Here is a 17147-nt window from a genome sequence, read left to right on the forward strand (position 1 = left end):
ACCCTTCCCCCACCTAGGAATATAATCCAGAGGCTGGAATAAATCCCTGGAGGAGGGCACAGAAAAAGGCTCAAAGACAGGTCTCATCGACTTCTTCAGGACCTTCCTCTGTGTTTCCACCGATGCACGGGGTACCTCCGATAAAGCATCCTCGAAAGGCGTTGAGGGCGTCGACAGAATCGGCGTCGACGTTGAGCGTGTCGCCGATGACTTCGAGGGCTGCGCTCCGAGCATGTCCTTCGACGGCCTCAGCAACGATGGCGTTGATGACTTCCTCGGAGGCGGAGCCTCTAGAGAGTCCCTTGACAGACATGGCGCTGCTGGCGTCAACATCTTCTTTGAAGACGTCACAGGCTCTGACGGTCTCGAGGGCGTCGAGGACCGGGATCTGGAGCGGGCATGACTAGAGCGATCCACCTTGTCCGATCGGGACCTCGAAGGCGCCCGATGATCGCGCCGACCACCCGAGCCCGAAGGCGTGCGAGCGGTGGCCCTAGCACTTTCCCTGCTGGCTTTTTTCGAAGGCATGGACGGAATGGAGCCCTGCAACTGAAAAATCACCATCATCTCCATACGAAATGCATCCCATTCCTCAGGAGAAGAGAGCTTGTTGGGACAAGCAACCCGCTGACAGGCAGAGTCCTCGGACGAGGACGGGGAAGGCGACCGGTGACGGCGCTTCTGCGAGTGCCTCTAAGAGGCAGAGGAATGGCGGGAACCACTCCGGGACCGAGACCCCCTGGAATTACGCCGACGACGCGGAGAGTCGCCTCTCGAATCGTCGGTCGAAAGCCCAGCGGATTTCGACTTTCGGGGCTTGGAAACCCTACCGACAGAAATCTTCTTCTTCCGCTCCCGCAAGGCCTTTGACGTTAACGACTGGCAATCGTCACAATCATCCGTGGCTTGGCCCTCACTGAGGCACCAGAGGCAGGCGTTGTGCGGGTCTGTAAGCGACATCTTGGAACCGCAGCCCCGACACTTCTTGAAACCCGGCCGCGGGGTAGAAGAAGACGAAGACATATCTTCACAAACGAACAGGTTTGAAGAACCGATACAATATGACTCATAAGAACAGAGGCGCACCGAGATCTCCGAAGCGAACACGTTTGTGGAAAAAACAGAACTGAGGCTCCAGGCGTCATGCCTCCTACTTATAACATCCGGTGACGTCGGCTCGACGGAGGCCCTCGAGGACAGCGTATTGACGTCATCGACGCAGGACGCAGACACTGAACATTTTCCAAAGCAGCACAGCTGTGGTGATTACCTGTCGTAGATGTGGAATACGTCGGAGGAACCAATCCCTTCGAAATACGATTATGGTGAGTAATGTATCCCTTTTGAGGCTTGTGGAATCTGCTTAGATCACATGCTGTGCATAGATTAGCGAGCAGTGTTAGAAGAAGGAGGTGGGATGTGAGAAGGGTCATGAGCAAATAAATGTCTTAGAACTGCTTGTCCCACTTGTATCTGTCTTGTAATGAGTGTCAATGCAGTAGTGCTGAGTAAAGGTGTGAATAGAGCTCCATGTAGCTGCTTTGGAAATGGTGTCAAGGGGTACATTTGCAATGAAAGCCAGAGTGGCCCCAGTGCCTCTTGTAGAGTGAGTGGGCCCTTGGCGTAAAAGGCAGAGTTTTATTTGAAAGGGAGTAACACAGCATACATTTGACTATCCATTTCGAGATGGCACCTTTAGAGACGCAATCTCCTTCTCTGCCTGTAGCTACGTAGACGAACAGTTGATCTGTCTTTCTTAGCGGTCTGGTCTTGTCTACGTAGTAGAGTAGAGGACCGCTCTTCACACATCTAGTGTGTGTAGTTTCACCTCAGCATAGCTCTTGCGTTCTTGAAAGAAGGCCGGTAGCTCAATGGACTGGTTAACATGGAATTCTGAAATGAACTTAGGTGAGAACCTAGAGTGAGTTCGTAGAACCAGATTATCCTTATGAACAGTAAAGAAAGGATCCTGCACTGACAGAGCCTGGATTTCACTAACCCTTCTTATGGATGTAATGGCTACTAAGAAGGCAGTTTTATAGGTCAGGTGTTTGAGAATAGCTTTATGCATGGGTTCAAAGGGGGGGCCCATGAGTTTAGCAAGCACCACATTAAGGTCCCATCCTGGAGGTGGGTTCGAAATTGAAGGGTGGAGTCTCTTTACCCCTTCCATAAAGGCCTTAACCACTGGTACTATCCACCACAACACCTTGTTATGGGAGGTGGTGTAGGCTGACAGCGCCGCCAGGTGTACCTTGAGTGAATTAAATACCAACCCTGCATCCAGCAAGTGGAGAATGTAGGTGACAATATTGGAAGGAGTGCAATCAACTGGGTTGATTTGTTTGTTCTGGCACCAAATACCGAATCTCTTCCATTAATCAAACTAACAGTGTCTTGTGTTTGGTTTCCTTGATTCTTTTAGGATATCCATGCATCTCTGTGGTAGATTGAGATGGCCAAACTCTATGACTTCAGGAGCCATGCTGCCAAGTTCATCAAGCTGGGTTGAGGATGCATTGTTTGTCATTCGTGCTGGGATAGTAGGTTGTGCCAGCACAGGAGTCTGATGGGTTCGCACACTGCCAGTTTGCACAGGTGAGGGAACCACGGTTGTCTCGCCCACATGGGAGCAACTAGGATGAGCGTCATCGATTCCCTGTGCATCTTGTGGACCACCTTCCTCAACAGAGGGGTTGATGGAAACGCATAGGCAAACATCCCCGACGAGCTCATCCATACAGCGTTCCCCATGGAGCCTGGCTGGGGGAACCTGGATGCGAATCCTGGGCATTATCTGTTTTCGCTTGTGGCGAACAGGTCTATAGTGGGGAAACCCCAATGTGAGAAGAGGTCTCCTACGACTTCTTCATGTAGACACCATTCGTGTTCTTCCGGGAGGGGGTCTCTGCTCAAAGCATCTGCTAGTGAATTGAGATCCCCTGGAACATGTTGAGATGACAGGTAAATGTTCCGTCTGAGTGCCCATGTCCAAATTTTCTGGGCAAACCTGGACAGATTTGGCGAACGTGTGCCCCCCTGTTTGTTTATGTAAAACATTGCTGTCGTGCTGTCTGTTAGGATCAGCACTGACAGGGTCGATAGGTGGGGTTCGAACGCTCGAAGCGCTCTGAAGACTGCCAAAAGCTCGAGCAGATTGATGTGATTCTTGGCCACTGTGTGAGACCAGCGGCCCTGTGCTGTGTGGTGAAGGAGGTGTGCTCCCCATCCTGAGAGGAACGTGTCTGTAGTGTCTACAGCCTGTATTTCTGGAACATAAAAGGGTTTCCCCTTTGAAAGATTCTCCCTTGTCCACCAGCGAAGACTCTGTACTAGTATTGGCGAAACGACCACTAGATCGTCCCACTGACCACTTGCCTGAGACCACTGTTTCACCAACCATTCCTGCATGGGTCGCATGCGCAGGCGCGCGTGGGGAACCAGGTAAATACATGACGCCATAAGGCCTAGCAAACACATCGCTTTGCGAACCCTTATCCGACGACCAGACTGATATTGAGGAATTTGCAGTAATAGATTCCGAATTCTTTCCTCTGATGGAAAGGCCAATCCCTCTTGAGTGTTTAGGACAGCTCCTAAGAACTGTTTGGAGGTGCTTGGCACCAGGCTTGATTTTTTTCTTGTTTATTGAGAAGCCCAATTCGAAGAGGTCGTCGATCGTTCTTTGGATGTTGGATCTGCAAATTACTGGGGTCTCCCCTGTGATGAGTCAGTCGTCCAGGTAAGGGTACACTGGGATTGCCTCCCTGCGTAGGTGCACCGCCACCACCGACAGTACCTTGGTGAATTCCCTTGGAGCCGAGGCTATACCGAAGGGCAGCACCTTGAACTGGTAGTGCAGACTGTCCACCTTGAAGCGCAAGAATCTTCTGTGCGCTGGGAATATGGAAATATGAAAATAGGCATCTTTCATGTCCAATGTTGCCATGTAATCTCCCTTCTTTAGTAGGAGGATTACTTCTTGGAGGGTAGTCATGCGAAATTTTTGAGGCTTAACATACTTGTTTGCAGGGCATAAATCTAATACTGGGTGCATTGTTAGATCTTTTTTTGGCACAAGGAAGTAAGTTGAATAAATACCCTTGTTTACCTGGTTGCCCGGGACGAGTTCTATCGTGTCCTTTGCAAGAAGAATGACGATTTCCTCGGGGAGTATTCTTTGGTGCTCCAAGGAGTGTATTTTCTGTCTTGGAGGATGGTTGCGGGAGCGCTCCAACAGTTCGATGCAGTATCCCACGGACACTGTGGTCAGCACTCATCTGTCCAATGTGATCCGCTCCCATGCGTGGATGAAGCTGGAATTACGCCCCCTACTGGGGATGCATGGGAAGGGACCCTGAGCGGACCGTCACTGTTTGTTGGGAGGCGTACCGCCTCTACCTGGGCTGCCTCTCCCTCTACCACTGCCCCTTTTTTTACCTCTGGTGAAATTCTGGGTACCCCGTTGGTTGTTTCCCCACGATGTACCTTGTCCTTGGGAGTAGTTGGACTCTCTTTGGGAATTTTGGCAGCGGGAGCGACGAAAGTTATTATTTCCTCGTTGGCTCGTGGGTTTATTGGTTAGCTGACCAAGGGACCGAAGGGTCTCATATTCATCTTTTGCTGTTTTGAGTGCCTCTTCCACCGCTTTCCCAAACAAGACATTTGGTTCCACCGCCATGTCGATTAGAGTGGCTCGTGTCTCGGGTTTCAACTCCGACTGCCTTAGCCAAGCGTGTCTCTTGATGACTGTGCTCTCTGCGATGAGCCAGCCTGCATTGCCTGCCGCCTCATAAGTCGCCTTGAGAATGCATCTGGACACCAATCTCCCTTCTGACGTAATCTGGGCCAACTGGCTCTTTAGAGGTTCAGGTGCGGAGGCAATGAGGGCAGCTACCTGCTCCCAATGGTGACAATTATAACTTGCCAGCAGAGTGGTGGTATTAGCAATTCTTGCCTGGTAAGCGGAGGTGGAAGCTACTTTCCTTCTTAGCCCATATATCCTCTTGCTCTCCTTGTCTGGGGGAGCTTCTGAGGATGCTAGAGGTGTACCCGCCCTCTTCCTGGTAGTTGTGACCACCAAAGAGTCGGGTTTAAGCTGACCCCTTATATAAAGTGGGTCAGAGGGAACGGCCCTGAATAATTTTTCTATTCTTGGGTTGACTGCCTGGGTAAGGTTAGGGGTGAGGAGGGAGGGATCAATTCTGCATTGAATGGATTTCAGAATTGGTATGGCTTGGGCAACGGATTTCCTATCCCCCATAGTTTCCTCTGCAAAGTCCCTCTCTTCTTGAGCCCCTTGAGTGTCTATCTGAAAGTGCTCTGCAGCTTTAGCTAAGACCTAATTTAGTAAAGGATGATTATCCACAGGGTAGTCATTCACCGGTGGGTCCTTGGGAATAGGGGAGTCGAGACTATAGGCCTCTGCCTCGTCTTCCTCCTCCTCATCCTGCTCCTCATTGTCCCCATAGTATTCAACCCCTGCCTGGTCGTCCAGAATTTGTATGTCTGGATCTTCAGCATACTGATGGTAAGGTTGAATAGAGAGTGGGTCCAAAATCGGGCCCTGAACTGGAGTCTCAGTGCGATGTCTCTTAGGAGGCTGAGGGTCTTTGGATCCGGAAGGAGTAGAGGTAACAGGGGTATTCCGACAGCTCAGAAAGTAATCAGGATTTTTCTCATAAAAATTTGCCATAAAAGACATTCACCTCATCACCCTGTCGATGTCTTCAGGGCTCCACTCTTTAGAACTGGGGGGAACGATCACCTCTTGATGAGGTTTATCTTCCATTCCCATATCCTCTGGAGTGGGAGGGACAACCTTAGGCCTAATGACATGGTCAGGGGTCTTGGTCTTTTCAGAAGATCTATGTTTGTCCTTCTGAACCTGGTGTTCAGATGTTTTTTTCTGTTGTTTGTCCCCTTTCCCATGTGTGGAGGAATGTTTCCCTGACTCCTTGGACTTCCCTGAATCTTTCGACGCCCTGCGACGAGATTCGGAGGTGGTTTCTGTAGGGTCTAAGGCTTTAGAGGGGAGACATTGAGACTCGGAGGTAGACTTAGAACGAACTCCCAGAGCCGATTTTGAACGTGCTGCTTGGGGGTGGAGGTCGGTTTTGTCTTCTGACGACCAAACCTCCGTGACTTTAGGAAGCGTGGCACCCTTAGCAATCGTAGACGGTTGCTGTGTGTCGTGAGGCGATCGAGACCTGGAACGCCCAGAGGACACAGATTCTGCAGACTGCTCTCTTTGTGCCTTTTTCTGCTGAACGCTCGACACACGTGTCGAGTCTCGGGAGGGGTTAGTGTGTTTAGATGTGGGTGTATGGGTAGCGCTCATGCCGCTGGGTGTGTTCCCCATAACTGCCCAGCCAGACAGTCCTCTGAGGTCAGGGGCTCACGCTTGGGTGTCTAACGACATTCCAGTGCCCTCGCCATACGAAACGGCGGCGTTGCTGCCATCACTGAAGGAACCCACAGTGTCAATGGCCTCAAGTTGCCTGGCATAATGGGCCCAACGTTTGGTCGAGCGGTCCTTAAGTGTGTTAGCTTTAAAGAGATTACACGGTCTGCAATTGGCTTCGGGGTGGTCCCTAGGCAAACAGAGTTTACAGGTATTATGCTTATCTACCCAAGGGAACTTACGGTTGCACTTGGGGCAGAATTTAAATGGAGTACTCTCCATATGTTATTATATGGCAGCGGGCGAGTGTATTGAGGAAATAAACGAGTGTGAGTATGTCCACCCCCCACTCTCCCTACTTGCTGGGCCGAGGCCAGAGGCCTTCAGAGGCCCAAAGTCTGTCGTGCAGTCTCGACAGCTGTTTGTTCTTCAGTTCTGGCGTCGATCTTCAGAGTCTCGACGTGGGATAAGAGGAACGGGGAATTTATGACTAATTAATCACAAATGGCTGAAAGCCAGGCAACTCCGCAACTATGCTTCCGACAAGTATGGCAGAAAAAAACAATCTGAGGGTCCTACACGCGTGAGGGATCATGGGTACAGTGGACGTCACACTAGGGATAGTATTACTGGCACGCCCTAGGTCGACGCCCTTTTCGAGTTTCGAAAAACAAACTGTAATACTCCGCAGCTTCCACTAGATGTCGGCCTATGCACAGCATGTGATCTAAGCAGATTCCACAAGCCTCAGAAACATGTTTACAGATTAACAGCAGTGGTCATGAGTCAGTGGCAACGCTGTTTATATAGTGGGCACAAGCGTCTTGATAAAGTGTTATACGCTTTTGTTTTGGGCTGCAGGTGACCTAGCATCTATTGATTTTTTAATGCATTACACTTCAGATGCGATTGTACACTGTATGGTTTTTACCCAATTGTTCTAAAGAATTGTGCTGCAAAATGAACAATTTTGACACATTATTGTTGTAAAAAATATCAGGGGGACAAACATCTTTCAGTAGGATGGTTCCAACTTGTAATTTGGGCAAAATATGAATGAACCGCCACTGAAAGAAAATACCCTGAATTGTTCATTAACCACCCACACCAGCAGAATCTGCCTTTCACACTGCATTGCATCAATATCATATCCAACCAACACAACCAACTAAATTGCAATTCCTTCAAACATATTAAATGGAAGCAACAAGTACACAGTCCGTGAGCTAGTATCTCGTATTGTTATATTATAAGCAGCACAAGAATTGGGATGGATCTGCTCATAATGGCGATCCGGCAAAACTCTTTGGCTGGCCTATTGTTTTGGGAGGTGGGGGCTGGTATGCAGTCAGCCTCTCATTGTGAGGCAAAATAGAATGACTCAGAAGAGATGAGCAAAGGTTTGTTCTGGGTTTAACGTAGTGCAAAACCTGTACTATGAAAGGTAAAGGCCCATACTCCAAAACACAGTTAGAATGATATTAGTAGGCAGAGAGTTGGACACAGTCATCCAGCAGGATATACTTGGCCAAGCACTATACCACTTCCCAGTTGTCAGCAGTCTGATTAGGTGAGGTGAAGTTCTATGATGTTAGTTGGGTGAGGAACATTAGTGCCTGTTGTACCGGCAGGTAGTCAATAGTTTTCCCCCTTCCTGCCCTGGCATTTTCTGCACCTCATAAGCTTTTAAATGGTCTTGAATCTTCTTACTAGTGCAAGGGGCTCTCAAGGCGTCATCTCTGCTTGTTTTCAATCCTGGCGGATCAATTGCAATCTCCAGATCTCCCCCCCCCCTTAACTACGAGGAATGCCCCACCACTAGAACAATCTGCCCCACGCATAGAACACTCTCTCCCGTCTAAATCCTGCAAGAGGTCCTTAATTTCAGTGATTGTAACATTATCATCATTAATTGGCTTGAACATCTTAAAACAATACTTCAACCCATTCCCAGGGGAAATAGCGGTATTAGCCTTCCTTATAGTCACATCCTCGTACGAGGCAGAGTGACTCACAGTAGATCGCCTTAAAATCAAAAAGAACGCTAACAGTGCTATATTGATAGAGCCAAAAAATCTAGATATAAATGCAAATGTATGCATTTATGTGTTGGGGCTTTATAATGCACTACACTGCAATCAAGTTGCTTCAAAGAGCAGTGAGGGTGTGAGACAAGGGCAACATCATGAGTCTCTCATAGCTAAGCTTCGAAGCTTCGAAGCCGTATTCAACACTGTAACCGCGCGGGAGATGGAGGATGGGTAATGAGAAGATAGGGAGATGAAGGTAGTGGCCTATGGGGTGAGCATCATTCACAGCTAAGCCCAGAGGCTGTATTCCAGATCATGACAGAGGAATGGAGGAAGGACCTAAAGAAGATTAGGAAGGGGAGTGTTGGGAGGAAAACGACTTACTTTGAACGTATAGAAAACATGCAGGGTTAAAAGGTAGCATAGGAGTCGCAATGGGAGATAAAGAGACATCTAAGCAGAATGAATCCCAATTCACATAGAAATAGAATAGTAAGGTATGGAAATGGTCAAGTGCAAATTTGAACATCATGTTATGTTGATTCATACTGTTTATACTGCATACCACTGCCATTTCCATGGTCTCCAGGCGCTCGCGTGGCTCTGTAAGATGAAGTTGATTGGGTTGGTTAGTGAAGGAGAGAGGGATTGGATAGAAGTTGTGCTCATCCGTTGATGCATGCAAAACCAGGAGCAACTGGCGATTGTGCTGGTGAGCTTTCTGAGTGTGCTTTGTTTTGAACAGTGGGGCTTGTTGTGTCCGGAAGGGTTTCATCCAATGTTTGAGCAGAACATGGAAAAAAGATGGACAGAGATGATAACTGCATATTCAGGTTGGCATCAACAATGGGCAAAGAAATCCAGTTAGGAGGTGAGTGCACCGTTCCGTTCCATATATTCCTAGTGCAAAGAAAGAAGCATGATGCCTGCCAGCAGTACAGATTCAATAGAGTGAGTCACAGGCTGGGCGCCATAGTCAGTGGGAAAGAAAAAACGAAGTTACTCTATCAATGACTGTTCCAGCAAGTGAAGTGGTGTTCATTGCAGAGGGTAACAAGCAATGCTCTTCTGCAGCCATGATGCAAGCCCTAAATGATTCTAGGCGAAGCAAAGTGGGGGCAGGTTGGTAGACAGCTAAACAGGCCTCACATTAGCCAAATGCCCTTCTCTGGACAGACCATTTGAGGACACCATGATGCGAGTCTGGTTCATATGGGCAGCAACCTGTCATTCCAGGACTGCGTACCTCAGCCGAAGAGGATGTAGGTGGGGTGTTCCTTAGAGGATAATGAAGGTGTTGGGGCAAAGCTTCTTATACTCCCCTCCATCTCTGGATTTGAGCATGAAGATTTCAGAAACCGTTGTCCCTTTCATGGAGTTTTCCTGCTTCTCCTCAGTGTTGCAGGACACTCTCTTAAACTTTAGCAAATGGTCAGGCTTGGGGTGCAGGAAGGAGAATGTTATCTGTTTAATTTAGAGTGCTTGAATGTACCTTCACTGGCTCTATGCACTAAGGAAGTCACAGCACGTTAATCCTTGACTGCTGCTTAGTGCTCTCGAGTGTGGTCTGTGGTAGAAAGGCAATGTTGACCTTCAAGTACATTGCTCCATGATAACTTCACTTTATGGTGCCAAGAAACTTTTTGCAGACACCACCTGCCCTTCTGTTTGGCATGGCAATGTATGCCACAAGGGTTACCTTGTAGGAGGAATTAAATAATGCCCCAACATGGAGCAGGCCCCCCCACATAGGAGACTACAGACATAGGCAACATGGAGCAAAGTGTTTGCCTATCGCTTTCGTCACATTTTGAAATATCGCTACTATAATGGTTATGACTATAAATGATCGATCGTCTGTCTTCGTCCTTTTTCTCCACAACATTATCACCTGTTATACATCCCTTAACAGCAAAATCATCTAGGGATATGTGTAATTTACCATTAATGGTTAGCATCTGCCCGTTGGGTAAAGGTTACTTATAACCTTTGCAAGTAAGCTCCTATCGAGTCCACCAATCCTTTTCTTGTCCGCAGTCTTCTTTTGTTACCCTTGAGTGGTCCGCGTGGTACAAACTAAAGCAGAGTGGCTGATGAGACATTGAGATATCTTCGAACTTGTTTAGAGAACGCTCTCTGCAAATTCCATCTTGGTGCATTTCCCTTGGAAATCCTCTTAGACCTACTATAGAAACCTCTTAATTATTTATAGAATGGATGCAGCATATTGTAGCACAAGGAGCTGGACTGCCTGGCACGTAAATGTTTATCACTGGAATTGGGCCAGTCAGTTTTTCCTTTGTTGGATAAATCCAAGACATCCACAAGGTGGAGTCACCCACCAAAAGGCTCTTGCAAAGTATTTGTATGACTCGATTGGAAAGCGAATAGTTCTGGATATTGTTGGAACAATTTCGAATTTTTGAATAAACCAAGCAATATACACACATTTAATGTTTCTACTATCTATAGAGCATATGTGACCCGCAAAGAATGTCTGAACCAGCGTACAGAAACATGTAGGGCTAGATTTGTTCCCTGCTAGACTTTTATATTTTCAGGCCAAAGTTTAACAACTTGTTTTTTTGATTTAGAAGAGTTGAGATACTGTTAATGTAGGATGATTGATATCTTTGAGAGAATTATGTTTTTGTGTCTAATATGCATAAGGTTTGAATGTGTAATAGGTTTCTAGGGCTTGAGCCTGTCTTTTGTAAATTGTGTTTATTTTGTGTGAATGTTTTCCAAAGGACCAAAGGAGAAACTACAGTTGCATCCATGTGTATACCTTTGGCTATTATGGGTGTTGGACAATACTAATATTCATATTTTTGTCTTAGAATCAACATTTGTTATACAACATATCACAATACACAATATACATTTGATGATTCATGTTTAGGCCTCTGGGGGTCTTGTGTTTATGCAGGGCGCCCACATCTGGTTCCCTCTCAATAGTCGAGTATATGTACATTCTTTTTAGATACAGAAATTAACCCACCCAGGTTTTTACCTCTACCTACTTTAGTCAGATTGTCATGGATGTTTGTTTTCCACATAGTGATTCCATTCCCCATAGTGATTCCATACTCGATGACAAGACCGAGTGTTCTACATGCTCGCCAGAAAGACCACCCTTGGATGGCTGTCATTGCTGAATTGTCAAGTAGCCTACTTCGCTCACGGGTGTTACCTGCTATTTTATTTAACTGTTTTAAATTACTTAGCTCTAAATGGATGGATAATTGAGTTCTACAGAGATACAAACTCACTTACTCGCACAAAGAGGGGACCTAGTACAAAAACAGTTTGTCAATGTTTTACAACTGTTTGGCACTAAGGAACGATTGGCCCAGATGAATTGCTGTAAGAAATATGGAATGATACACAAACAAAAGCAAGAATTTGGGGCTTAAGCACTTAAATTAAAGACCAATAAATATGCATTGTGATGAATCCAATGGAGTCGTCATTCATTCCCCAGCGGTGACCTCCTCCCATGTGGCCAGGAGACGGCAGCCGCTACCTGATCCTGACCCTGCGGGCCGTTATATGAGGGAAGCTCACATGGGAGGAGACAGCCACTGGGGAGATGTTTTGACTTAATTGGACAAGACGTGGTGTTCCCCCCCTTTCCAATTAGAAGACCCTTCTTAATGGCTTGTCATTCTGGTCAAGCACACGCCTTTGACCCAAACACCCACAACTCATACATAACACCTTTTGTTTCTGATGTGCCTTCATGAGAAATCACAGAGAAAAATCATCCAGGAGTAAAAAGTACAAAGACATCCATGGATGCCAACTCCCATAACCACCACGTTACTGAGACGAGGAGGAGGATGAGTGAGTTTGTGCAAAGTGACAGGGGCTCAAAGCACAATGTGCAGGCTAGTGGTTTTTTCAAGTCTTCAGTGCGCAGGACATTTAAAGATGGTAACCACACTATTGAATCGAGCCGTGCAGGAGAGGCCGTTGGACCCCAGGCTGAGGCTCATGAACCTGGGGCACACAGACAGGCGTGGTTGAAAGGAGAAGGCCGCTTGGGGCAGGAGTAGAAAAACTGTGTGTGTGCTATAAGGGATGTGGAGACACTGGGAGCCACGCAGGAACTACTGAAGGTTGGGCCGCTCTTAGAGACAGGGTTCTCCAGTCAGGGTCGAAAAGGAAAGCCAGCATGTGACCGCAGAGCCACACAGGATGCTGGAAGAACATCTGCACACTCCCAAGAGGAAAGCGTGTGAAAGAACCACACTGCAGAGGCACAAGCAGAATCAGAAATGCTGAAAGGAACCAGTGAGTCTGCCTAAAGCAGCTGTGGACCCCGGGGCATTCTGACAAGCACGCCAAAGAAATGTTTGAATAGTTCAAAGTTTCTGAAGCAGAAAATACCCGAAGTTTGTTGGAATGCAGGCAAGGAAAAGAACAAAGGCAAACCCCAATCCAGTACAGATGCCAGTGTGGGGGAAACGTTTGAGCAGATGTTACCATAGACAGATATACCAAGCACCTCATGGTATATGCTATTGTGGTATAGCCAAAGAACTGTGAAACGCATAAGAAGCCCTTGCAGGAGAGTACACCAGGCAGCTGAAATTGTATAAAGATTCCTGGCAGGGGAGTATACCAGGCGCTCTGCAAAGTTACAAGAAATTCTACAGAAACTGTTACAGAACGCATTGCTGAAACAAGAACCTGGTGAGTACAGTGAAGACACAAAGGATCTATCGGCGAAAGAGACATTTTTGCCATCCTATTTAAGAATCTAGAACGGGACCACCCTCTGGATCTAAGGGTCTTTACCTAGCAGAACATTTTCGTTGGAGTCATTTTCATACTTTTGGTTTTAAACACTTTTGCCAATATCAAGTTAAAGACATTTCCTTTAACCCCTTTGTTGTTTTGTTTATAGTGCGAGGGTCAGGAAAGGATGTTTTGGACACATGGATGGCTTTTCAGTTACTGACATCCTGACACAGGCAGATTCTTAGTTTTTGGTTTCTAGGTAGAGAAGTACCTCTTTACAATAGGGCCAGAGGCATTTTCCCAACCCGTTTTTTATTTAATAAATGTCTTGAACCAAAAACATGAAAACTTTGTGTTCGGCTTTCATTTTTGACCCTCAAAGTATGTATTGCAGATTGTTACTGTGGCAATAAGGCCCTCGGCGGCGGGCCAATACCGCCCCAGGTAATTCCCGTGGGCGCTATTGGCCCGCCGCCGAGGGTCTTATTGCCATTAGCACCCCGGCCCGTTAGACTGGGGTGCTAATGGGCTTTTTTTCTGTTTTGCTTGTTTCGAAACAGAAAAAAATAAATAAAAAAAATGCCCGCCGGGAAAGGGAAAACAGAGTCTCCACATGGCTGGAGGTTTCCATCGTCCCCCGCCGGAGATCACAGGATAGAAGGTAAGTCGGGTGGGGTGGGAGGTGGAAGGAGGGAGGAAAGAAAAAAGAATTCTTACCTGAGTCCCCGGCGGGGGACGATGGAAGCCTAGAGCCATGGGGAGGCTCGGAGGGGGGATTGACCCGTTTCGAGCCTCCTCATTGGCTGAGGGGCTGCCACGCCCCTTGCCGGGAACAGAGTAGCCGGCACGCACGGCATAAATGGGAATACTGTGTGGTATGGCTCGCAAATGAGCCAATCACCACGCAGTATTCCCGTTGCGCCGCGCGTGCCGGGTGCTAATGTTTGAAACTTATGACTAAATACCCAACTTAACCAGAGAGTATGATGAATATTACTTTTTACCCATTTCTATAGCCCCAGGGAATTATTTATTTTTTAGCATCTGAAACCTGGCCAGAGACAATAACCTGACCATTAAGTATTTCAAAATATTCTGAGTGATGCAGTTTGGGACAATTGCCAATAAGGCAGCAAGTAGGTTAGCACCCAGCTTCTTTGCTGGTATTTCAAGAGGATAGAAGCCCATTTTGAGTCTGATTACACACAAAGGCGTGGAGTTACATAGTTCAAAGGCTTGATGCCACACCACCCTTCTCATCTTGAGGGCCGAGTTATGTTACTTCTTCCCCATGAAAGCTGTTTAGTGCCTAAAAACGTGCACCCACCTAGAAAGGCTACACACTGGGATATCATGATCACGTCATTAATGTAGCCACGCAGATAAGCAATGTAAAGATTATTATACCACACAACTTTCATTTGCCACTTAAGGTAAAAACAACAAAGTGAGTCTGAAGCACTTACTAATAGTTATGTCGACTTTGGCTCGAAGGAAAAGTTTGACACATTCAGTTTTGTTGTAAAGGCAACAATAATGGAGCGGGGTGTTTCCGGTCACTGTTGGCTTCACCAGGTTTCCGCTGTGTGACATAAAAAAACAATATCAGAGTAGCCTGGACATTAGACAGCCAAATACATCACTGTTATTCATATCATAGACAGCAATTCAAATCCCAAGATTATCTGCCAGCAAACCCTGCACCATTGTTGTTCTATATAAAAATGAATATGTTTTTCCCCATATCATTAGAGCCAGTCTCAATCGGCCTGGTGATTGCAAGTCTAGATCATTTATGGGATAACCCCCAATCAGGAATAGAGGACTTTGAGGAAAACAAAGGAAAAAAAAGGGAAAAAAGTAGACCAATTTTGCTTCTTCCTAATGTTTCTTGTTCATTTGCGAAGTGACATTTCTAACTGATTTGTTTTTGGCAGGGTTTTGCTTAACTGGGACATAACATCTGCCACTTTAAAGAAATTTGACAGAGCCCATGAGATTTCCAATAGAGCGATGCCAGGAAAGAGCATATTTTTCTCAGCAGTGTTCTGCATATCTTCCAGATGGAGGATAAATCTGAAACCCTGTTGCCAATGAAGAGCATGCCAAGAACAGGAATGTTTCCAATTGCATTATGAGAATGTACATTTCAATGTTTGCAGTCATATTCCCCATGAAAAATGAACACGCAGCAAAACACACGCTTGCTAACTACTATGCAACTAACCATATTGTACTATACAAAACATTAAAAGGGACATGAAAAAAGGATGCATATGTCTGACACTAAGTAAGGGCTAACTGCATCTTTAATATTGCAGCTATTCATTTTCTTACGTTAGGCTATCTTGCATTTGTATAGAGCCTTTGGGTATTTTGAAATAATTGTAATTCATTTTTAGTTTATGAGTGAATGGATGCAATGTTGCATATTGTGATTATGCCTACAATAAAGTTAATTATGGACTATTTATTGCTCCTTAAATGTCCTCTTTAGTGTGGGCCAGACATAAGAGGACATTGAGTGGCTCCTCCATTTTTTAACATGTGGATTAATTCAATTTAGTTTCATGAGGCACCAGGTCTTAGTTTCTTAGCTGAAGATACAGAAAGGAGGTGGCATGCAGTCTGTAAATAAGGATTTTAGATTAGACTAGGTGTGAAAGAAAGCTACTTTATGTGAGGCAATATTTGAGAATAGTACCCTTTCACATTTGCATGGTCTCTTTGTGGTAATGGCTCTCTTGACGGGCGAGCTAGATACGTGCCAAAGGCATGGTTTCCCCCATGAACAGTTAGCTCTGGGGGGTTGGAGACAAGTATGCAAATCAACCAAGTGTTCTGTGATGAATCTGAGGAGGTCATCTCCTCCTCCCCAACCCCCCAAGAGCAGACCTTTCCCATGGGGCCAGAGTGGTGAGTCCACAGTACAATAATCCCCCTGGGGTGGTGCAGTGGGGGAGAATTGTAAGGGAGAGGAAGACCCTTATGGGATTAGGGCCGACCATCCCGAGGAAGTGGTATACCTCTGCTTTAGTACACCCTCCCTCTGTGCCAAATCCAAATCCTTCTCCCATAATTCCCTCAAGTGCAAATATCTTTTGTTGTAAAGTCAGCCAACCTCATATGTTAGACCTGCCTATAAACACAATTTTCTTTCCATATACTTCCAATGCAAGCACTGTGAAGTAAAAGAGGGCCAGGAGGACAAAGATCACTGCAAAGAAATGGAGCGAACAGTCTAGTCTCTCATGGTACTTGATTGGTCAAAGGCAATACAAAATAGCAGTGGAAACACCACGCTGTGCATGGAGACAAATGGGAGCATGAATGGAGTTCAGGATGAAAGGACTACGCCGACCTCTGCCCAAGAAACTCTCTGGGCGTCCTGCACTCTGGGGAACTGCTTCAAAGCAAAATCACAGCTCGATAAGGAAGCAGTGGCCGGTGAAGGAACCGCTGACAGGGGGGAGATACTCTAACGTTTCTGGAAGACAAATCTGTAGTCCGAGAAGGAAACAGTAACCGGCAGAGACACCACCGTCCCAAAAAGGCACCCAAACACTGCCGGAGCCTCACAGCAGAGGAGCGCCGCTCAACAACCTACGCAAACAGGTATACAGGCAGACCGAGAGGTGCTAGAGGTCTGGGAGGATTCGGGGATCAACTACCGAGCACAAGATCACAGGGTCTAGGACCCGAGAATAACAGGTGTATGCTTGGTAGGAAAGTAAACCAAGCAGGCAAGAGACATTATTGCAAGTCTAGGACCCGCATCCATACCAAAGCCAGAGAACAAGAGGCTCTGGGACCCTGAGAGATAGACAGACAAGGAAAACACCTATGCTTGGCAAGAAAGTACACCAAGTTGGTATAATACCTCAGTGTGAGTCTGGGACGCGCACCCATTTGAAAGGCTAAGGATAAGGAGAAGTTGAGTCAAGAAAGCATGGAAAAACCGATAACTT

The 17147-nt window shown here is 46.6% G+C and overlaps 1 protein-coding gene across 1 annotated transcript in view; it reads right to left on the reverse strand.

Moving 5' to 3' along the window:
* Positions 1-17147, reverse strand: part of LOC138581134 (arf-GAP with SH3 domain, ANK repeat and PH domain-containing protein 1-like) — a 1625721-nt gene that overhangs the window by 453373 nt on the left and 1155201 nt on the right. The window contains exon 20 of the mRNA XM_069652230.1: positions 14646-14761. Within this exon, the coding sequence (XP_069508331.1) occupies positions 14646-14761 (116 nt within the window). The remainder of the gene's footprint in view (positions 1-14645; positions 14762-17147) is intronic.

Source organism: Ambystoma mexicanum, chromosome 3p, assembly GCF_040938575.1.
Source record: "Ambystoma mexicanum isolate Mex_15411 chromosome 3p, UKY_AmexF1_1, whole genome shotgun sequence".
Lineage (NCBI taxonomy): Eukaryota > Metazoa > Chordata > Amphibia > Caudata > Ambystomatidae > Ambystoma > Ambystoma mexicanum.